The sequence below is a fragment of the Erithacus rubecula genome (genome assembly GCF_903797595.1).
Source record: "Erithacus rubecula genome assembly, chromosome: 3".
In the NCBI taxonomy this organism is placed as follows: domain Eukaryota; kingdom Metazoa; phylum Chordata; class Aves; order Passeriformes; family Muscicapidae; genus Erithacus; species Erithacus rubecula.
Genome location: NC_136689.1, coordinates 23,492,090 through 23,515,385, shown reverse-complemented (window position 1 = coordinate 23,515,385; position 23,296 = coordinate 23,492,090). Strand labels below are relative to the sequence as shown.

Sequence of the window (23,296 nt, the reverse complement as noted above, 5' to 3'; positions counted from 1 at the left end):
ACATACTTCTGATAGTTCACTTAATCCAAGGTATTAGGATAGCAAGCTCCACATTCTTATTTGGCCAGCTAAGGCAGAATTGATGCTCAACATGGACAGACACCTTGGCAACACAGAACAGGAAAGTGCAAACACTCCCTGCTCACACTGCACCCCAAGCACACAACAGACACAGCCTCACCAAGAACAGACAGTGCAACCTATGGTTTTCATTTCCATTCAGTAAAATTACAATTCATAAACACATTTATGATGATCAAAACCTATTCAAAAGTATTCTAATCTGACTGTAACCAGAGGCAGAGTTTAGTTACATTTTCCAACTGACCTAACTCACCTATGACAAACTGTATTTCTGTGAGAAGCTGTTTGGCATATTTTGACTAACAAAGAGACTGAGATCTACAAACAGTGCAATTTCTGTATGATTATCATTGTAGTTACATGCAAATGTTTTGTAGCAGAAAGAAAAAAAGAAATCTTACCATTTGCTTTCTTCTGGACGACCTGAGGCCATACAGCTAAGGTGGCATAAATGATCATAAACCAGACAGTGACTAATGGCACAAAATAGTAGAACTGGTAAGGTCGATCCATCACTATGCACAAAACCACAACCAAGAAATTGAGACGGAACAAAACCTGGGGGTGTCAGAGGAGAGAAGACAGAGGATATGTAAACTGGGAGGCAAAGCTGAGAAAGATGTTCCTTTAACACTATACAAAAATATCAATGTATTTTACATCTCACATGCTGATTGTATTCCAACTGAAACACAGATAAAGTGACACAAGGAACAGCAGCAGGGCAATGTAAGACTGCAGGCTGGTTATGTGGTTCTGGACCTGCTCTACCCAGGTGGAGACTGCAATGAAAATAAAGTTAACCTGATCTGACTATTTCCCAGGCTGGGACCAAGCACTGCAGTTGGATGCTGTTAATGTGTCTCTTTCACCCCCACAGCTACCTGGGCTAGCTCAGTTAAAACCAGGGTAATGCCATTACCAGGCTGTAAACATATGTTTAATAAACACAGTGACCTGAGTCACAGGACAATGTCAGACTTAACAGCAATAAAAGATATGCATAATAAAAAAAACAAAAAAAAACCCTCCCAACAATTAAAGTACTACTGCATATACTGCAAAACCCAGGAGGGAAGCCACAAAACCAGGTATGTTCTCCAGTATTGTTATGGTGTGAAAATTAATTTTTTTTATTAATAAACATAGGCTCCAATACATTGTCTTTGGAAGCCCACCTGGCTCATTACTTACACATTGCTATATACTGCAATATAATAAAACTGTAATGGATTCTCCATTGTTTTTTATTAGAAAATATTTGTCTTGATATTCAGAGTGTACATACTTGCATTTTTTTATCTTGTAAGAATCATTTATATGGTTTCAGTTTGTATCAGATAAACACTACCAACTAAACAGATCAGATTACATAGACACAACAGCCATTTTTATTGTTTAAACCTTGGTAAAGTGATCTGATATCACATTATTTAGAGAGTATGGATATATTATGGATACTTTGCCATCTGACAAATTTATTTACAAAAATAGTAGGCAAATATTCTTACCTGACACACTCTGTATACACCAAAGTCCCCTTTTATCCAAAAATATGAGAAGTGCCCATAACCTGTTTGAAACAGATATGCAGCAACCAGAACTCGAATGTGCATGTACACAGGCAAAAACTGTTGAGAAAAATAAAATAAATGCCCGGTAAATGTTTTTGGCTTTCCTTTTCCCCCTCAATTTTATGCTATTTCTGCATTACAGTAAATCAGATTTAATTAACAAACACTGTGGTATATTGCCCCGTTTCTTACTAAGCTCTTTTGGTGTCCTAACCTCTGATATTATAATTTTTATTTTTTTTTATTTATTGCTCTACACTTGCCATATTCTATTACTAGTTACAAGAGACTTAAGAAGGGCTCTTTCAAACCTCACCTTCAGCAGTTTCTAGCTGCTAGCAATTAAAAATTAAATTCATGTAATATTCTACACAAAGAAACACTTTTTTCACTGGTCAGGTAACATATATAATGTTTTTATGAACCAAACCTATACTTAGAAAAACTAACTCTACTACCATCATGTTTAAAACTTCAGAAACAATAGCATTTTTATTCATTTTATTCAGTTCTAATGCCCATGTACACTATCTTCCTTTTGAAATAACATACACATATTGCATTCCCCCTAAAAGTAAAAGAAAATCAAATCACTTACAGTGCTTGCACCAGAGATATGATAAATCAAAATAACAAGTTGCATCCAGCCCTTCCATTCATCAGTCTGTTCTCTATTTAACACTTTAGTCTAATGCAAAACAAAACAAGAGTGTTGCTATTCCAAAAAGAACAAGGAACATCTACAAAATGAGGAGAAAAAGTTCAAAACAATAAACCACTTTATGGGTAAATGGGTCTCAACTGTAAAAGTCTTGTCTAGTGGGCACAGATTTAACATGATTTAAATTCTCTTATAGCTGAGCTCTGATCAATTCCAGTTTGAAAGAGTGAGAATGGCTAAAGTGGTGACATTCATATAGCTTCAAAAAGCCTTTGTATCTAATTCAATGCAAACATTATACTGCTTGAGAAGGCATTTTTTATAGGTGAGTTATGCTGACTTTGAAAAATTACCCTTGAATACTTAGAAATCAGTTATTTTACATGCAAATTGGAAAAACAACATTTTGAACAAGATGTCAAAGTGATCATTACCTCTTTGGTGTTTTCAGTATAAAATACCCCCAAAACCAAGATATAGATGATTGGTATGAAGAAAGATGAATGTGTGTAAAATTTATTTTCCTTCATGAAAAGATTTGCTCTGTCACACAGATAAAAATAGGTCATGATTAGACCAAGTTTGCAAAAGCAGTGTAAGAGCATCTCTAAAGTAGAAACATTAGGTGTGCTGATGACAGGCTTCTTCTCCTCTCCACTTTCCAAATCAGTGCATGATTTGTTCTTCCGATAATTATTCCGATGAATTAAGCTGATAATTAAATATCCAATGATGGACAAAGTAAAAAAACAGAAAGCTATCTTCTGTATCAGAGTGAGTGGAGGCTGAGGCTGGCAGCAGGAGCCATCAATGGGCTTCACTATTTTATTGCAGTAGACATTCATAAGAATCATTGCATTCTGTAAAAAAAAAAAAAAACAGTTTTGGTAATTAATTTCTAATGAAAAAGTTAACATTTCCATCAAAAGAAATTTTCTTCTGCATCATGTGCTGACATAAGACATGCAATTCTCCCTTATCATTACAAAAGTAAAACCTTCCAGCTCCACCATATACCCAGTTGCATCCAATAGTTCAGTCAAAACACTTCTTTCAAACAAAAAAATACTCGAGCTTCTAGAGGTAAGCAGAAATGGCTAATCTTGGAACAGAAGGGTTCTCTCTACTGGCTGTAGGTCTATAAACAAAAAACAGCTTACAAACATGGGTTCTAAAGGGGCACAACAATGCATGTCTCTAAAACATGACAGTGAGACTGAAACATGTGGTAAGATGACATTTAGTTCATCCAGCACTTAAAAGCAATTTAACCTGCAAAACTATGTAACCAAAAGTGACATGAGAGCACGTTCACAAAAAGGGCAGAAAAGCTCAGAGAGGCTCACTGTATGCATATACATATTGGTTAGTAAAAAAGAAGAAATAAAGTCAGAGGCACTCCATGCAACCAGGGAGGTCTATACTGTGTGTTTATCTTCTTCATGCTCCTTAAAAAAAACAAATTTTCTGGACACATAGGGAAAAATTTAGGACATACTTCTTAGCACTGCTTACAAGTCACTGCCACCTTAACTCATTCATACACATGAAAGCACAAAGTTTGCACTCGGGATCTAAAGATCTAGTGCATTAACAGCTATTTTAAAATAGTTATGCTCTAATGTGCTTGCTATTATGTTTTATAAAATGCCTATAAAACACTGCACTCCCACACACTGGAATTTTTGGAACAAAATTCCCTGATAAATGCAGTCCTCATTACATCCATACTGTTTGCAGTTCCACAACATTCACTTCAGATCTTGTTTTACTATTAATACTTTTAATGCTGACCAGTGATAAAAATACTTACTGTATCTCTGCTTGATTCAGGGAGATGCAGTCCATCCACAGACTTCATGATAGTTTCTTGTGCTATCAGTTTGGATACACTGAAGACTTTAACTTTAGCTTTGGAATTTCGGGAGCTGCTGTTCAGAATACGAACAGCTGCTTCATTATAAGCATCTATTTTCTCATTAGTGATCATTTTCCGACTTTCACTCAGCATATCTTCATAAACAGGATCTGAATTTGAAAGGACAAAGAATGAACACATTAATCTTCTACATATCAAAGAGTTTCCTTAGCTTAAGTTGCATGGGCTACTTTCATTTAAGAGGTCACAATTGCTTAATTGTACAGAAAAAAGGTACAGCATGGAATAAATGTTATAGTTACCAGAGCTGTTTATCGTGAAATTTCCTACCACAATTCCCTATTAATATATATGTAGTTATAGGTTAGAAAGCTCTAGTCAGACATCAATGTTTGTTTAATTTCCCTGAATCCAGGAAAAGCACATAATGCTAGAGTGCTTATGCTTTCTCTCAGTAATGGAATCTAAATGGAAGAAAAGACTCCAAAGCAAAAAGGGCAGAAGACAGGCAGCAGAATAGACATATGAAAAAAAATTAATTCTCAAACCCTCTTTTTTCCCGTGGAAAAAAAACCAGCTCCTCATTTCTCATAAGTCATAGGCCATAAACATATTCCACTTGCTCCTGTTCATTTCAGTTTAACTTATGATAGAATCTCAGTTTTACAGATAAAAAGGTCAACTTAATTGCCTACAGACTTCAGAAATTATGTAAAGCTTTAAAGAAAGTGATAGGGAGTTCTAGATCAAAAGGTCAGCCAGAGGCCTTTAAATTCCTGTGAAAAGCTCCTGCTGTGACACACCTGTGAGATGCAGATTGATTTACTTTGGGTACCTCATGCCTATGTTTGCATAATCAATGTCTTGACAACTCTGTACACACTGCTTCTCCTCCCACTTGGGCCATTAAAGAGCTCAGGGATTACATAAATGGACTAGGTCCTTAGCAATACCATGGCAGGACAAGTCTGTCAGCTAACTGCTTCTGGTATAAATAAACATGGTTTGAAAGGAATGGAAGATTGATTTGTTGATTCAGATTTATCTCTAGAGCCATCTTTGATAGGAACTTTGATGTGACTGCAAGGGTACAGCTGGGTATATTGCTAACAGAGCTCAAAATCTGCCTCTGTTTCTACCTAAGGTGATGACAATTTAAAATTCTGTGTCCTGTGGCAGAAACCAGAAGAACATTCTATCTCATGAGCTCATTGTTCAGTTTCAAGGAAATACTTTAGTTTTATTGAAGAAAAGCAAAACAATGTAAGCTTGGTGCCATAATAAAAAAAACTCATTAACTCATTGTGAGTTATCATTTCTCGTCACAGCGTAGAGAAACAAGTTTCACTCTAGAGACTTAAATTCTACATATTCTCAAGAGTGTGTCTATTAGTTCTAGATATACACAGAGGATGCACTTGTTCAAACTCTTCTGTTATTAATATAACCTGAAAATTCAACTGAATGAAACCACAGGAATACTGCTGTTGCATGCACCTGTGCCCTTGACTCCCAGGAGGTATGCATGCAGCACAGCACAGGGAGAATAGACCTGCCATGTTGAGTCTGAGAGTAAGCTAACAAAGAATTGGGAGTTCATAAGGCAAAAGTTTTTCCTGGCAAAGCTTTGAAATCTCTATCAGTTGCAGCTACTTAGGTATCATCTTAGTTAAGACTGCAAGAAAGGAGAGACTGAAGTTCAACCAACGCATTTCTCAAATCTGCAAGTAAGCAGTATGAATTACGTTTTCCTTATCATACAACATATTCAGCAGACAGTGAGGGTAAAAATTGTTACCTACTGTTCATTACTTTACCTTGTAAGACCCAGTAAACATCACTACTTATTGCTAATTTTTCCAAAAGAGGTGCAATTGAAGTGATATTGATTTTATATTGTGCAAGAGCTTCGTTGCTGCCATTGTGAATCTTGATAGACCACTGGAGAAATAAAGAAATAAATTCAGAACCTGTATGTCTGAGGAACCTTAATTAATTGACTACCTTGCTTCTTTTGTAGCATTTTTCATTATTTCTATACAGATAGATTTCTTCAGTTTTCTATTCAAAAGTGCTAAAAAATTCCAAGCAGCTGTCCAGACAGATAATAACATTCAATCACATCATCTAAATACAGAGTATTTAACATTCAACTTGCATGTCTATTTCACTTTTCATAAATTAAATAACTCAAGATGCTTTCCTTCAAAGTCTCCTGGCTTTTTCCAACAATGAAGTAGAAAAGCCAGTCTTACCATTGAAAAATCTTGGCCAGTTCAGTCAATTCCACTCTAGAAAAACTGACCACAGCAAGAGATGGAAACAAACGAACTTTATAGTGGTATAAAGTTCCATTATTTCCATCTGTTTTGCAGATATCCACAAGGGGAAAAAAAAAAACCCAAAAAAAACCAAACAAGAGCCATTTTAATTTCTGGTTTCATCTTCTATACTAAATCCCTGGGAGAATGCCATAGGTGTACAAGAATTCCTCCTAACTTTTGAAAATTATTTCCCACACTGTATGAAAAATTGGTGCAGCATTTTTTAGTGTTATTGTATCTACTGACTTAGTAAAAACTAAAAAAAGCAAAACCAAAACAATTATCCTAAAAGTAGCAAACTCTATTTATCTCTAAATAGCTACATAAAAAATTCATCATAAGACAAGTACACTGATTAATGCACTTCCTGAAAATATTATTCAATACACAGTAATACTTCATGAAATCAAATAACATACAGCTGCTCTGAGAACTCACACTGGGAAAAAAGTAGCAATTTCTCCCAGCAGCTAAATACTTACTTTGAAACACCAACAGTATTTAACAGACAGTTAAAGTAGCATACAACATGTTCCATACAACAGGAAGTCAGGAACTAAGAAGCAGAGCATGGTAGTGACATTCTCAGAGAAGCTCCTTTTCCCAAAATAAGCAAGCCTGACTTTTGTATGTGCTGTAGTTCCTCCAGCTTATAAGGCTTTACTTCTATTAATAAGCTGTTAAGCCACTGTCACTTTAAGACAGGTATGTCCAGGCCAAAGTAGCATGACCAGCTAAGTTAAATATATAGGTAAATTTCAAAGTGCAGCAAAGTCCAAGAGCACATAACAGTTTAATCTAGTGGCAGGTTACTACACCAGGGTCAGCTATGGTGAGATTGCTGATGTCTCAGCTTTTTGAAGCTTTTATTTTTTTTGAAGTCCCTTAAAACAGGGAATGTTTATTTTTGTCCCACTCTAGATATAATATTAAATGTTTTGTACAAATATACAAGTGTTAAAAGAGCAGAGCCTCCCCTGTATATTGTTAGCTTCTATCTCCTGCAGTCCATGAAAGGCAACAAGATATGGCTAATGCACATATATGAGTAAAGGGAATTATTTAGCCAAGTGTCCTGTAGTTTTGCAACCTGGCCTTCTGCATGCCAGAATATTATCCATATATAATGGCATTTTCTGTATCAGATACAATGACTCATCCTAGTAATAAATGCTACAGTCTCAGACTGAGAAACAATATTTTAAGCTTACTGCAATTCCTAAAGCTCAAATATTTATGTAGATCCTACAGAGGAAGGGAAATGAAAAGTTTACCAAAAGGAAAAGGAGAATTTTTGATGCCTCAGGAAATGTGTGGAGGTCTACATACACACGACCTCACCTTAAAATTGAGGGAATTCACACTTAGATGAGCATGCCCAGAAGTTTCCAGATTGGTAGAGTGCCTCAACTGTCTCTAAACCAAACTGCTTTTGAAGGATTTTGTTTTAAATGCAACATATTTTCCCCTCTTTACATTTTAGCTGGTATGGAAATATATTAGCTAAATCTTTCCAAATTCCAACTCCCAAATATTTGGAAGTAATGGACATTAAATGTGGAAATAATGAGATGAGCACTTGTTTAACCTGACTGTGTAATTAAGGAGGGGGGCTGTTGAATTCCATTCTTGGAAGTTTTAAAGAATTAGTGGACTTTTGCCAAGTGCAACAGATAGAAATGTCCTGCCTGGTGGCAAACTGATAGGTTAAGGACACCGTTCCTTGTCAGCCCTGTTTTCTGTGATGCTGCAACACATAGTGGTGGAGTCTTCCAGTGCAACAAGATTCCAGAACTCCAATCTCTTTAGTTGTTGAGTTACTATTTTTACCCAAATATATATATATATATATATATAAAAGAAATATGTGTGGTGAAACTGACCATCCCAGATTGGGCCTTGCTCAAAAGTAGAATTTTGTGGCTGAAAAATGTGTATTAAAAATACATCTCAGTTAGTATGTAATTACTTTATTTAACTTAATACTTTGCTTTCAACTATATCCACTTTATTAGCTGGGTCAAAGAAAATTAATGCTTATTAACCAGCATTGCTGACAAAAAACAAGTACTGTATATCACATAGCTGTAATAAAGTATACTTAGTATTTTAAAACTACTTTTTGTAACAGCAAATTTGCTGAGAATAGATATTTTACTATAAACTGTGTTTAATAACTTGATCATGTAGCCAACTTGAGAACATTAAAGTCATCCTACAAGAACTTCCTTCATTACTAAAATCCCCTATATATGCATAACTTACCGTGGCAGCTCCTACTACAATTATATGAGGTTTTGCCACAGAACCCTAAGAAACAACAAAAAAAAATTAGTTTTAAAATATTCTTAAATTATATTTATTGTTAAGAATGAGATCTTAATTAACTGTGACTCATATGCCCATCATCTAATGGCTACAAAAGGGTAGATTGCAGATATATTACAGAGAACATACACCTGATATATGCAATATACCTGAATTTTCATGTAATACAATCTACAAAAGCCTGAAGTATCAATAAGCACCTACAATCCTGATTAATTTAGCAGCAGTTCTCTTTAAAAACTATTTGAATATCTTCTCCTAAGGTCAAGTAGATTGTAGATCACACTACTGCATTTTTATCTCAGTATCAGCATTGTCTAACATCTGTTAGAGCTGCTGCACTGACCATTGTCACTCCAGAGATCTGACAGTTCTGTGTAGGACAAGGACAAGAGCACAAGGAAACAAAAAGCCCTGAGCACCTCAGTACCAATTTTGTCCTGGCACAGCAAGAAAAACCAGCAGCTCTCAATTTTTGTAGAAACCACAGAAAAATAAAACCAAATTATAATTTCAGCTATCCTGATGAAAAGTGTTGTGCAAGTGTGATCAACAAGACAGCAAAATTATCACTGTGAGCTACTACTAAATAACTCCAGGCTATTGAAAGGTCAACAAAGGAAGAAACAAGAAAAAATTAGTTGCCAATCTGTAAATGTATTACTTGTTGTCAGAGTTACATATAGAATAATATGACAACCTGCATCATAACTGAAACACATAAAATAATTATTATGCAATTGCAGGAGGTAGTGAAAACAAAATCAAAGAATTCTTGACTTTGCAAATTACCTTTGCCCTACACTCTGAAACACTCAAATTAACATATATACAAAATCACAGAATCATAGTACATCTCAAGCTGGAATGGACCCATAAGGATCAAAATATTTGGTCACATTAAAGTGAAGTCATTGCAGCCACAGAGGAAGCAAAATGCCAAACCAGACTGTAATTCTTTTAGCTCTTAATAGGATTAATTAACCTTGGAAAAAGGGTTTTTCTAGTTTGCTTAGGAGTTTTTAAGGTCCAAGTGATACCATCTTTGGAAGACCAGGAGATACCAGAAACATATATACCAGTAAACAACCCCTTTTTACTACACTGAAGTCAAATCTTATATCTCTTAAAACAAACCTCAGTCCAAGATTTGATACGTTGCCTCATAGAGCCATTAACTTCTGGATACCACAGAAAATCCTGTAAAATAAAGGCAGAGTTACTCTGCAAGCTTAAAAAACAATCAGTAGACTAAACAAAAAAAAAATGCAAAAAACTAAACTAATTGCCATCAATTCAACCATAAATAAAAAATATTTGGCTCAGAGTAATTTCCATATAGTTAGCATGAAAAGCCTGACATCTTACTCCAGCACGGAAATCAGAAAGCAAAGAAAAAAAAGGGGACAAGAAACCCACAAAATTTTCCCTCATGAGGAACACATTTTTATTTGTAGTTCAGGTGTTGGAATTTCACCAAGAAGGTATTGCCAAATGAGATGTCCTTGGGTTTCTAATGCAAGCAGAGATAAATCCAAGGTCACATCTATAACTTATCAGAACTTGCTTTTGGCTCAGATTTCCACATTTTCACCAGCAGGTTTTCTTTGTTCCAAAGCTTAAAATAATTGACAGTATGAAATCATAATTTTCAAACAAAACAAAAACCTAACAATTTACCTTACAACTTAATAAATAATCAGCTTTTTAAATCTAGTGTCATGGCTATGAAACACATTACCTACCAGCATTCTTTTAGATGCCAGGAGCAGTGCTCAACTTTCACCTAGAAGGACAGTCTAGACTAGTGCTTTTATGTCTCCCAGGGAAAGCCATGACTTCCTAGCATTTAATTACTCCTTAGGACAGCACTATTGAATAGTCTAAAAATACACGCTGAAGGGAAATGGCAGGCACTACACACGCAGAAACTATTGTGAGGAAACTTTGTAACAGAATGCTGAAACACTATCAGCAGAGAGGAAATCTCTATCTTTCACTCCCCTGGGTTGTTATATTTTCGTAGTTCATTTGAGTACTGTCAATTCATTATTTGGCTGTGGAACTTGTGAGCAGTCATGCAGTCCTCTGCAGTGCCTGAAGGACAGAAGAATTACTGTGATGACTAGAAAGGGAAAAACTAAACTCTCCACTTGTTCCCAGTAATTATCTATTTTGATGGTCAAATATTTTCCACATTTGGATTATATTTCCCAGCCAGTCTGAATATAGAAATTCAGCTACCATGCCAATAATGTCAAAGAGGAACATTGCATCAAAACAAGGAAGCAACAAACTGGGAATATATTAACTATCAGACATCTCCCAAAAGCCCAGATCTGCCATCTCAAATGTTGATGGTGAAGGAGTTTTGAAGATGTGATCCTGTCAGGCTAGCCCAGTACAAATCACAGCCCCTTTGTCCTGCCTTGTGCTCTGTCTCATCTTTTCCAGCATTCAGTTAACCACATGATGAGCCACATCAGACCTGATTGAAAAGGAATCCTACAAGGCAATTTTTGAGATAATTGACTCCTGAAAAAAACCCACTCTACAGCTTACCAGTGCTAGTTACAGCACAAACACAGGAACATACTGTGAAGGCCAACAGAGTAGGTCAGCATATGCCTAAATTGCCATGGCCTTACATCCTAAAATGTTATTCTGTACCCTAAATCTTAACCATGTACACAAACAAGTACTGAAAACCCACATTCAGACAACTCAAACACACTGGTTCTTTGGTTTTGATGAATAGAGAAAGATGTCTTCAGGGCATAAATAAATACATGACTAGCACAATCCCAGCACTGCTGATAGCTGTCATGGGAAGCAAAGAAAGCTATTGAGGACAGCATTTCCATTGCCAGGGCAGAGAAGAACAGAGTCCTTCAGAAAAACTAGTCGTTTGTTTTTTTCTTTTCAATGTCCACATTATAATCTACGTTGTGTTTATTTCTCCATGCAAAAACAGGGAAAGGAATACTTGTTGGGATAACAGAAAATTCAATGGAAATTACAACTGCCAATCCAAGGAAGACCCAGATACATATTTTTACAACATGAAAAGAGTAAACTTCCTGGCAAAAGGTATGATTGGAAAGACCAAATTGTAAGATTTGACAAAAAATTATACACAGTTTCAGGGCTTATGGCTAAAACTAAGCCACAATACAAGTACTCCATGCCAAATTCTCTTGAAATACAGAATGTTAAGAAACACTCTGAAATGCCTGTAAAACATTTATAAAGAATGTTAATGGTCTTAATCTTATTTTAACTTTTCAGCTCTGACAGCATTTTCAATTACATTGTATGAAATAGTATCAGGATTATGGTCTCCAATTTTACACTAGATAAAAACTTACCACTTTAATTGAAGCAGATTTATCTTCGAACGGGATATTTCCATGCTGTCAAAAAAAACCCCAAAACAATAAAAACAAAGTAAGAAAAACTTTCAGAACAAAACCAAAATATTTACATACCTATGCTAACGTGCTCTCACTCAATAATTATCTAAGTGGAAAGGATTTTTCTTGTATAAACTTGTCAGTGTACTCACACCAAATATTTATGTTGCTTTCTTGATAAAATAAGCTACCAAAATAAACAGTTATTTTTCCTGAAAGCAATCTAGCCAACAAAGTCTGAAATGCTTTCTGTTCACTCAGTTACAAAGGTATCAAATATTTTCCTAAATTTAGCCTCACAACATAAGAAAAACTTAGGACTTTTCCTGTTTATTTTCTTACACTGCCATTATCTAGCCATCCTTTACATCTGTCCATCTCCTTTACACAAAACAACCAACATCATTTTAATTAGGAATAAAAGAAAATCATCTCAGGCATAAAAAAAATCCTAGATGCGTTATTAAATCTTCTGAGTGAAAACTGTAAGAAACCAGAAAGGAAGGAGTCAGATATGCATATACAATACTCCTTTAAAATTATTAAATACAGTATAATAATTTTGGTTCTGGTCCATAAGAACAAAAACACTTATCTTCTTCAAACTGAGATCTTGATTTCAATAACACTTGACAAAAAAACCTCTCAACTCAAAATCCATTACAGCATTTTATCATCTCACCATTACTTTTGGCAGAGAGAGTGACCTAACCAATAGACTAGGAAAACTAGACTTCTAGGGCTTATCAAACATCTTGTTTTGACAGATGGAAGTGACTGCATGCTGCATGCTGGATGAGCTGCCAGCTTGCACTTCTAAGTGACAGAATTGCTAAATAATTGACAAATCTAATGTACTGTTGAAAGTGAAAGTGTCTTTTCCATCACATATGTACATACATCTATGAAGACACATGCCCAAGAAGTACCACACAGCAAGAGAAATCAGCATTCTGTTCAACAAATTATACAACTAAATCCTTTCTTCCTCCTTCTACCTGGCTGCAGTTTACATACTTCACCTTATAAAATTCAGACAGCTCTTCAGTGATTGAAAAGAAGGTAAGACCTGAAGGTATTTTTAGTTTCAGCTTCAAGTTAGACCTGGAAATCTGTCATTGCCCCAAGGATTTTTATGAACAGATTAGATCAGCAATTTAACTGACATTTTAAATGACAAATTAGAAGGCATGAATTACTACTATTTAAAAACACACAAAGGAGCAATCATTTTCTCATCAAGAAACCAAATACAAGTCATAAATTGCTATGGGACAAGTCAGCTTCATTAATTTATTCCCTGGCTGCCACAAGCTTCCTCTTGAGCTTCCAGTTCTCTTCTCAGATTTGCAATTATCTCATCTGTACCCAAACAATTATTTTGGTCTAATCTTGTTCTTCTTCAAAATACTTTTCTGTGCTGCTCCTTTCATATGGCTAGGCCAGCAAAAAGTATTTGCTTTCCTGAACCTCAGACAAGAATTATGAGGTAAATTTGGAACAAAGAAAAAAAAAAACCAAACCAACAATCTCACCTTAATTCCCTCTTCTTTGACTTGAGGATTTATCAGTTTTATGAATGAGTAGAACAGCTGTCGAATTCTAGAATCTCCTATAAACACAACATGTTTGTCTATGAGGCAATTTTTTGCTTCACTGTAAAACAAAACAGCAATGTTACAGAAAATATGTATCTTAGAAAAAGGTATTCTGAAAATCTGCAGAGCTATATAGATAATTCTGAGCATTATATCCAGCTCTAAGGCATGATAATTTTTTTAAACATGCTGAATTAATAACGAGTTTATTGCAATTTGCATAGAATTGAGAATGAACCCTACTGCTAATGGGATTAGGCAAACTATTAAGTAGGTTTTCCCATTAAGTGTGCTACAAATACAGTAATTTCAAAATGGTAATATACAGCATAACTCTTAAAAAAAAAAATTCTCTTACCAGTGAAGTGAAATGAAAAAAGTGTTTGGTAATTTTATATTTTTACTTGCAATTTGACACTTAAGGTCAGTAATCTGAGAATGACATATGCAGCCTCATGAGGTTCTCCATAACTTGTGCCAGTACCTTCACCACCAACATTTACTTGTATTTTTATACAGAAATATAACTATGGTAAACAATGTAGACAGATAGATAAAGTACTTGGATAAACTTCTTTCTGATAAATGCTGTATATTGTTGAAAGCCTAGAGAATCAGATATAAAGTAAACAATAGATGACACTACAATTAATTCAGCTGCAGTCAAACAACAACTATTCTTTCCAAATGAACAGAAGAAATTAGTTTCCTTACCTGTTTTTATACTTATGCATCATACAACTGTGAGGTTGCCATACTTTTTCTCCAAGAAATCTCCCACTGGACAGAAGGTACTCACATGTATCACCACCTTTAAAATGTTGTATTAAGATTAGAATTTAGACACATGAAATGTAAAACAGAACCCTGTTGCTATTATAAAAAATAATTTGACAACATCTGGAAGCCAGAAATTGAAATAATCAACAGCACTAAAAAAATTTGATGGTAAATACATCTTGCATAAGTTTCTGCAAGTTGCCTTCTCACTTACTATATACTACTGTTCAGAAAATCCGACCCCATCCACAAAATGTTAGTGATCCCACTTCTGCTGTCAGAAAGATGTTGTGATTTAGAATGGCATTTCCTTTAAGAGACACCAATCCACTCTGCTATCTACTGTCCAGAATACACTAATGTAAATTAAACAAATCAACTGTTGAATAATATAATCTTCTACACAGAATCACCATGCAGAGCATCTTGTATAGAACACAAAACTGATCACAAGGTTTGCAAGCCAGTCTGCTGCATCTCCGTGCTTAAGACATACAGTCATGTGGTCACCTTAGAACAGGAGATACAGGTTAATACATCAAAAAAAAAAAAATCAACCCAAACATTTACACATAAATTTGCTGATCATTCTGAACCACACTTATCTTTTCCAGTCAATAAGTTTTATGCTAATTAAGATTCATCACTTTACAGGTGCTGATGTTTCAGGTCATGTTAAATTTCAAATATCTCACTTATTAAATCAGAGACTGTTATCTTCCCAACTCCATGTTAGTTCTGCTGCTTTATAACTGAACACAACTGAACTCCATTCACTGCAAGAGAAGTTGCTCTCCAACATTTTTGTCATACTTGGCATTTCGGAGCACGGACAAACAGGGAAATGGTTGTGAATGAAATGGTAGGGACTTGTTCTAGCTTGTGCAGAAACAATGTACCACTGCCCATACCCAACACTTTCTGTGAAACCTTCACTTCATTAAACTCAACTCATACTCTGGTTTTCAGGCAACACAATTTCCCTGATCCTCAAACTTTCAAACTCATGTAAACTGTCATTTCAAGTGAGTTACATAAACAATGAAACTGTTAGGAATAATAAAAAACCTATCTAACCAAAAGCAATGTGAGTTGGACAATGAGGTGGCTTAGAGTTATTACTGGTAAGAAGTCCTCCACTTTGCAGATGAGAACAACTAGATGTATCAAAGTGATGTAAAAGTGAGCTTTGTAAAAGAATATCCACTACTATCTCCCTCTGACATTCATTAACTTACTGAAAAAATCTGTAAGAAAATCAGGACAGTTATTCATGGTCAGATCAATGGTCAGTCTAGCCTGGTATTTCACCTTCAACAGGGGCCAAAAGCAGATGCTCAGAGATGAAAAAGAAGAGGCCAAAAAAACATTATGTTCTTGCCTAATATTCATCCCAAGGACTTACTGAAATGGACATGCAATCTTCAAACTCTTAGCACCACATAATCCTTCCTATCTAGAAGATGACATTTTGGATATCAGCTATATCCAAGGCTGATGCTTGAAGAATCATCTGCCTTTATTTGAAATATGGTTTCTACTATATTTACTTGGGGCACTCTCTGGTTCTTCCATGGGACAATGCAGTTTGGACTTATGTCCATCATGACTTTAGACCACTATCACTTCTCTCTCAATCAAGAGAACACTGGAGTATATCCTTCTATTAAGTCATGACCCAAGCTGGGTACTCTCTACTCCACGGCACTCCCATCACAATAATTGCCCATAAATAGATCAATCCTTCATCCTACAATATATTCACTGAAGCAACATTCCAAACATCACACACTGGATAAATTTCAAACAGAGACAATATTTCATGTCAACAGGTTATGCCTTCTTTCCCAGCTTTACGTACTGATTATCTTATTATTGCCCTGAGCAATATTACAAAGCTTCTAAAACTCATTCAGGCCATTACTGATGTTTGATATCTCCCTTTAAACATAATAGTAGAAAATAAGGGGAGAAGATGAGGCAGGGGAACAAAACAAAAGTTAAACAGCAGCCAAGAAAGTAAAGTGGAGGTTACATCCCAGACAGTGCCTCCAGAAATGCTCAACTCTGGCTTTAGCAGATGAAACAGCAGCCAAAGAACTACATCCATTTAAATACACCACAACAACTTCTTAAACATCAATGAGATCTTAAAAGAAAAAGCCAAACATACAACAAAAAAACCAACCAAAAAAACCCAATCCAAAACCTAAGAAAAAGAACTGCAAGTGCCACTGTATACACAAAACACAGATGATTCTTTTTAAACTTTATTTGTGTAAATTATCCTTCCAACACATAAACTTTTATGTTCACTTAGATACACAACACTGTATTTATACAAAATGTATAGTTTTTCTGGATTTTATTATGCTCGTTATTCTACATTATAATTCCTCAAAATTGTGGTTATTCCATTGAAATTAAGAAATCTCTAAGTCTTCATTCAGCACCAGAGCAGACTAAGTTCCACAAAGCTTTCTCTAAAATGCATACTCTCAAAGAGCTGGAAATTCAATTGTTCTCTATTATTCAAAGTAAAAAAATGTAGTTTTAAACAGAGTCTACTACTGATTTTAAGAATGCAAAATTTAAAAAAAACCCTTATTTCCAAAAAGATTTAGGACTACACCTTTGAAATACAACAATTGAAAAACATAAAGCACTAACTTCACTGAAGAGTATGTAAAGATTCAATGTGCATAACTCTTCAAAAATTAAAGGCAGTCTGTACCTACTCTTTATTCACATTGTTTTGCAAAACATTGTAGGTGACTCTTAAGTACAACAGTCTTCTTGAACATAAATCTGACCTTCCACAACCCCAATTCAGCATTTTTTCACACCAGTAAATTTTATACAGGCATGTTTGACTGGGAAGTGCACTGGGCTGCTCCTATCTGTAATATGCACTTGCATGGCTGTAGCCAAAATTAGCTAAAACCTTCACATGTAATGACAATCAGACAATAGGAAAAGTACAAAAGCACAACAAGCACAGCAATCCCTTACGTGACATGGCCTGGCTTTCACAGCCTGGCAACTTTGAACCTATTTGCAGCCCTGCCTCACACATCCCCTGGAAATCAGGATGACCCTTTTTGGGATATTTTTGATCTAAAAATCTTGCTGTAAAATGTCTTATGTGTAAAACACAGTTCTTTCTTGTGATCATTTAAAATGTATTATCTAATTTCATTTGGTACTTTATGTGTTATGGCACGGTAACAATCAATTTATCTTCCCCCAATAATTCTTAACATTTCAGATCATTAAGAAGTTACTAGGTTTCTGTCCAGGCTATGGAATTTTAATCTAGTTCAATATTTCTCATAGAGAAGCTGTTTTATTCTTCTGCCATGTGTGTTGCTCTTCTGTACATACTTTCCAAGTTCTATTATACCACTAGGAGTGGGTGACCAACACCCCTGAGAATAAGTGAGGTGCCAGTGAGCTTTAGCTGTGCACTATCAGTCAAAACCTCTGTTTTTTCATTGCTTGTCAAAGTATTGTGGCATTTCCTGAGTTTCAACTGTTGGATATCACTGCAGGTTTGCAGAATGGTATCTTTGATAAAAGCACCTCTGCTTCTACCTATCCTAAAAATTCTTCTGCTGTAGTTTTTCCACCTTCCTTTTCTAAACTACTTTTTTGAACATTATATGTTCAAAGAAGCCCAAAATAGAAAGTCTATTTTCACCATGACTCCATACCTTTTAAACCTCCTACCTTTTAAACCTTACCCTTTAATTGCTTCAAGAAACTAAAAGCCTTAGGTGAAAAAACCTGAAAGGTTTGTAACAATTCATACTCACTGTATCAATTTGCATAAAGGCCAGCAGATTGTCACCATTTTACAATCTAAGACCCACCCCCCTCATTAACTCTCCCAGAATATACTGAAATTATGCATATTTTATTTTCCTTGTAACCTGCTTTATATGTCAGTCCTCATTTTGTTAGTCTTGCAATCCCTCTTTAAAAATTTGCCACCCTCCTCCTATCTAGTTTTGTGACTCTCTTGTGTCTCAAGGAACACTGCACAACAGGCAAGTTCAATTACCTCATGCTTGAGCTACGCTAGAATTCAGTAAATGCTTCCAAGTCTTCCAGTTTAATACTAGTCAGTTTCACTGACATGCCAGCTAGAGGGTGAATCTAGGGAACTGTAAACATAAAGATCCCTTCCCCTTTTCCCATTTCCACAATGAACGGCCTCAGCCTTGTCTCCCACGAACGCTGGCAGCCAAGTGTTAGAACACGACACCAGCTGTGCTACACCAGAGCCGCGCTCATCTCCCTTCGTTCACCCACAAAAACATGCCACATTTTTTAGCGCGACACAAAAACAAGTAACTATTTCCTTCAGCGGCTCCGTTTGCATTTACGGATCACGCCAAGGTTCTGTGCTTCAGGGCCAAAAGAGCCGCAGCGAGGAGCGAGCAGAGCCCCAGCAGCCGGGCACGGCCTCGGCTACGCCCGCTCGCTCCCCAGAGCTTGTCCAGGGCCACCACGTGAAACCAAACAGCTCCAGACCGCGCCTCATCCGCCACAGCGGCTGCTCTCGCTGTTTGAGGCGGTGGTTCCAGGAGTGAAACAATGTGTACCAAATCTCGTAGCAATTAAGACTATAACCACTAATTGCCAGGTAATTACCCATAAATCATGCCTTACGGAAACAAGTGACAGGGAAGAAGTCACCCTCTACCCCTGCAGCTTCACCTGCCGCAGGCCGGGCCCCCCGAGCTGCGGAGCGCCCTCAGCGCAAACGCCGCAGCCCCGCGGGCCTCGCTCGCTGCCCTCACTCCGCGGGGCCTCGCCCGACCGGCGGGGCCTGCGGCGACCCCCGGGCCGGTCCCCGCCGCCGCTGTCCCCCAGGGTCGCATCCCCCGGCAGCCAGCGACCCGCCGCGCCACGTTGCCCAGACCGCCCCGGGCGGAGGGACCCGCCGCTCTCCCTGCGCGGCCGCGGCTCCCGAGCTCCGCCGGGGCTGCACCGGGGCTCCGCCTCCCCTGCCCGGCAGCCGCGGCCCCCCGCGGAGCGCCCGCGGCCGCCCCCTCACCTCGGTAGCGGCGGGAGGCGGCGTGGCAGGCGGTGAGGAGCAGGACGGCGCCCAGCGCCAGCGCCTTGGCGCTCCTCACGCTGAAGTAGTAGTTGATCTCCCGCTTGCCCCCGGTGTAGGCCAGCGCCGCCATCTTGGCTCCTCCATGACAACAGCGTGCGATGGGGCGGGCGGGCGCGGCGGGGCAGCACTGGGTCCCCGCCGGCGGCCAACGCGGACCCCGCCGCTGCCGCCGTCCCCGCCGCCGCGGCCGAGAGCTGCCTCACACCCCGCGGCACACGGGGCGGAGCCGCCGCCCCTCTGGAGGCGCCGCCGCTTCCCCCCTGCCGCCAGCGGGCGGCCCCAGCGTTCGCCTCCCCGCGTTCGCCTCCCCGCCCCGCCGCGCCGCGGGGCTGCGGTGGCTCCCGGTGGATTCAGCGGGATCTCTCCGCGCTCGGCCCGAGCCCCGCAGCTGAGGGAGCGGCGGAAACTCCCCGGGGACTGCGCTCCGTGAATGAGGAGCCGGGCGAGGGTCTGTGCCGCGTTCGATCCCTATCGGGCACGGGACGGGGAGCGCTTCGTCCCAAGTAATGCGGGTTTTAAACACCTGTCACTCATCTATTGACAAGGAAATGGTCATTCCAGGCTGGGAACGCGCTCACTCCCTGTGAACGCGTGTATCTACAAGCAAGCTGACACTCTCACAGTATCAGTCAGGTTGGAAAAGACCCCTGGGGTCGTCGAGTCCAACCTGTGACTGAACACCACCATGCCAAATGGATCGGGTCACTGAGTTTAAGGAAAGACATTCAGTCTTTCCTTAAACACCTTCCGGGATGGTGACTCCACCACCTCCCGGACAGCCCTTAATCACTTTTTCTCTGAATAAATTCTCTCCAGTGTTCAACCCAAATCTACTGTGGTGCATCTTAAGACTGTGTCCTCTCATCCTATGGCTGAGCCGACCCCCACAGATTTAACTGGATTTGGGGGATGCATTAAACGATTGCTGAAATCAAACTTTGCTAAGATTTTCAAAGGGAAATTGTGCTCCTCCACAAGCAGCTACCTGAGCTGGGCAGGAAATCTGGGCTCAGAATCCAGTCCTTCCTCAGTGGTGGGGCTGGGAAGCTGCCACCAAACCCGGCAGGGCAGGCTATCATGGGAAAGACATTTCCACAAAATAAAGTCACCATACATAAACCGTTTAAACAAATTTTAAACTGTTATAAATACGTATTATAGTATTGGCTATTTGCAAACATTAGGGTGGATACTATGTGTGTGGTGTTGATACGGTTTTTAAGATATAATTTTCTTTAGGAGTGATATAAGCTGATAAAGTGTCTTTGTAGTAAGTGAACTACCTGCTTGGTTGGATAATACCCAGTGAAGACACCTGCTTCTGATATATCAGTTACCAGCATCAGCCATCTGCAGAAATTGAAGACCACAGCCCAAATTAAAACTGATAAAAAAATAAATTAAAACCACAGCCAAGAAACACACATGCTCTAAAAAGGTGGACTGAAAGAGTGGCCATGTAAAATGGTTCTTGGAATATAAAAAAATAGTTTGTAGAAAAGTTTGAATATGCATTACAGGTCTATGACTATGCAACAGGCTGAGGAATTTAAGGGGTGTTTCCAAAGCAGCCAGTGTGATCTTGGCTGAATGCCAAGCACCCAGCAGTTATAACCTTTTGCTTTATTGTTTGTCTCTTATTGTTTTTATTAAACTTTTTAAATGTTACCAGGAAAGTGAACATCGTTTTTCACAAAACTTAGGAAATGTGTGCAGTATGTACTCGCATAATGTAATGTAAGTACAAAATTTGAGTCCTAAGTATTATTCTGATGTGTGCTGTTACTATATATTAAATGCATATTCCATTTCTATGCAACCAATCTCTTTAATCTCTGCCAGCATATAGGCTATACTTCTTTTCTATTCAAGTCTGTTGATTCATTCACTTTTTCAGTATTCTTTTTAAATAATAAAAACACTTCACTTTTTAAAAGTGCTCTGGTTTATTCTCTGAGGGAAAGAGAGGGAAAAATGGTACCAAGTATACGGATGGGTGGGTAGGTACTTAGCTATGTTTTTTCCAGAAAAACCCTGACAAAACCAAACTAAAAGTGACAACACAAATCCAAACAAACCAACCCCCCCAGTTCTGGTTGGAATAGGGATTCTTTTAATCCATAAATGAAAAATTCTCATTGATGCATTATTTTTTTCTCATGCCTCATTCAAAAAGCTAAGAATTTTCAAAACCTTCTTGCTGTGAACAAACCTTATTGTTTGTTAAAATGTTCCTGTTAATGCTTCCGTTTCATTGTCTTTATTTCATATGCATTATGAGTTTTAAGAAGCAACTTAAACACTTTTAGCACTTTATCTAGAATATTTTGTAGCTTTTTGCATTGTTGCTCATTAATGTTTCTTTACAATCTTGTGAAATATATCTTTCCTGCAGTCGCTGAGGATCACAAATACTCTTTTTCGTCTGTTTATATAACATCTGTTTATGAACAAGTGTTTTGCGAGATTTTTCATCCAGCTAAAACATGTTTACTTCAGCCTGTCTCATCCTGCAATGTAATTAAGTTTGAGGGCTGTGTGGAAAGTCTGCAAGGTGCATTTATGACCATGATTGAAGCTCCTCAAAACTTACCCAAATTACTGCTGTTATAGTAAGCAGTGTAGATGCAGAAAGCATGGGGTTATGCCAGAGCTCCTGGGGTCTTGACTAAGTTTCTCACTTAGGGTGGTTACAATTCTTAAGTGGGGAAATTTAATTTATTATTTTATTCTCAAAATAAAAAAATTAATTCAAGTCTTCACAACAAGGTTGTTTCTTTGGAGAATTTCAGGGCTCTTCAACTAAATCATCTTCTCTTTCTAAAAGAGCAGCAGGAACTAAAATGCTATCAAAACAACCATACTTCTGTTTATAGTCATCTCAGAAAATTACAACCCTTAGAAATAGTAATTCTGTCCTGCAGCCTTTGGAGGGCTCTTTCAGATCTGCTGCCTGCTGCTGGAAGTCCCTGGGCATCCTTCACTTGCTGTTAAGACTAACAGTGATCTACAGTAATGCCTGAAAACTCCATGTGTGGATTTCCACTGTGTTATTTTAAGACTGTGCAAATACATGCTAATACTGTTGCAGGTTGAGAATCTTAATTAAGACAATCCCCCTGTGTATATTAAATATTTATATGGATGTGAGTAAGACATCTGCTTTTGCTTCCTTGCTTCTTTGCAGACGTGGCTTAGGTGTTTGATAATTCAGATCCCCTTCATTCAGTCAAAAGCTTTTGGCTGAAGTGCTGGGAGTTAGGAAGTGGTTTGCATGCATGTGGTCTAGTTTCTAACAGGCTCCTCCTTGTTTTCCCAAAGGTAATTGAATTTGGCATCATGACATATACTAAGAAATTCACACCAAAACCACTATATAAAAAAGGCCTGATAGAAAAGGCTAATTAGGGATTGCTAAGTACTGTATAAAACCAGCTCCAGACATGAACTATTACTACCTAGACGCAGCTTTGTAAATCATGAAACTTCTTTATTTTCCTGTCTGCTGATCAACTTAGTGTGCTGGAAGT

General features: G+C 37.9%; 1 protein-coding gene across 1 annotated transcript in view; it reads right to left on the bottom strand.

Annotated features, from left to right (window-relative positions):
• The window catches only part of CASD1 (CAS1 domain containing 1), a 29,052-nt gene extending 8,449 nt beyond the window's left edge, over positions 1-20,603 (bottom strand). The window contains exons 1-12 of the mRNA XM_079301006.1: positions 19,704-20,603; positions 14,576-14,672; positions 13,799-13,919; positions 12,219-12,263; positions 9,988-10,050; positions 8,788-8,832; positions 6,016-6,139; positions 4,133-4,347; positions 2,754-3,179; positions 2,257-2,346; positions 1,596-1,715; positions 486-642 (exon numbers count right to left, since the gene is read on the bottom strand). Of these exons, the coding sequence (XP_079157132.1) occupies positions 486-642; positions 1,596-1,715; positions 2,257-2,346; positions 2,754-3,179; positions 4,133-4,347; positions 6,016-6,139; positions 8,788-8,832; positions 9,988-10,050; positions 12,219-12,263; positions 13,799-13,919; positions 14,576-14,672; positions 19,704-19,836 (1,636 nt within the window). The 5' untranslated portion in view covers positions 19,837-20,603. The remainder of the gene's footprint in view (positions 1-485; positions 643-1,595; positions 1,716-2,256; positions 2,347-2,753; positions 3,180-4,132; positions 4,348-6,015; positions 6,140-8,787; positions 8,833-9,987; positions 10,051-12,218; positions 12,264-13,798; positions 13,920-14,575; positions 14,673-19,703) is intronic.
• Positions 20,604-23,296: the final 2,693 nt, after the last annotated feature.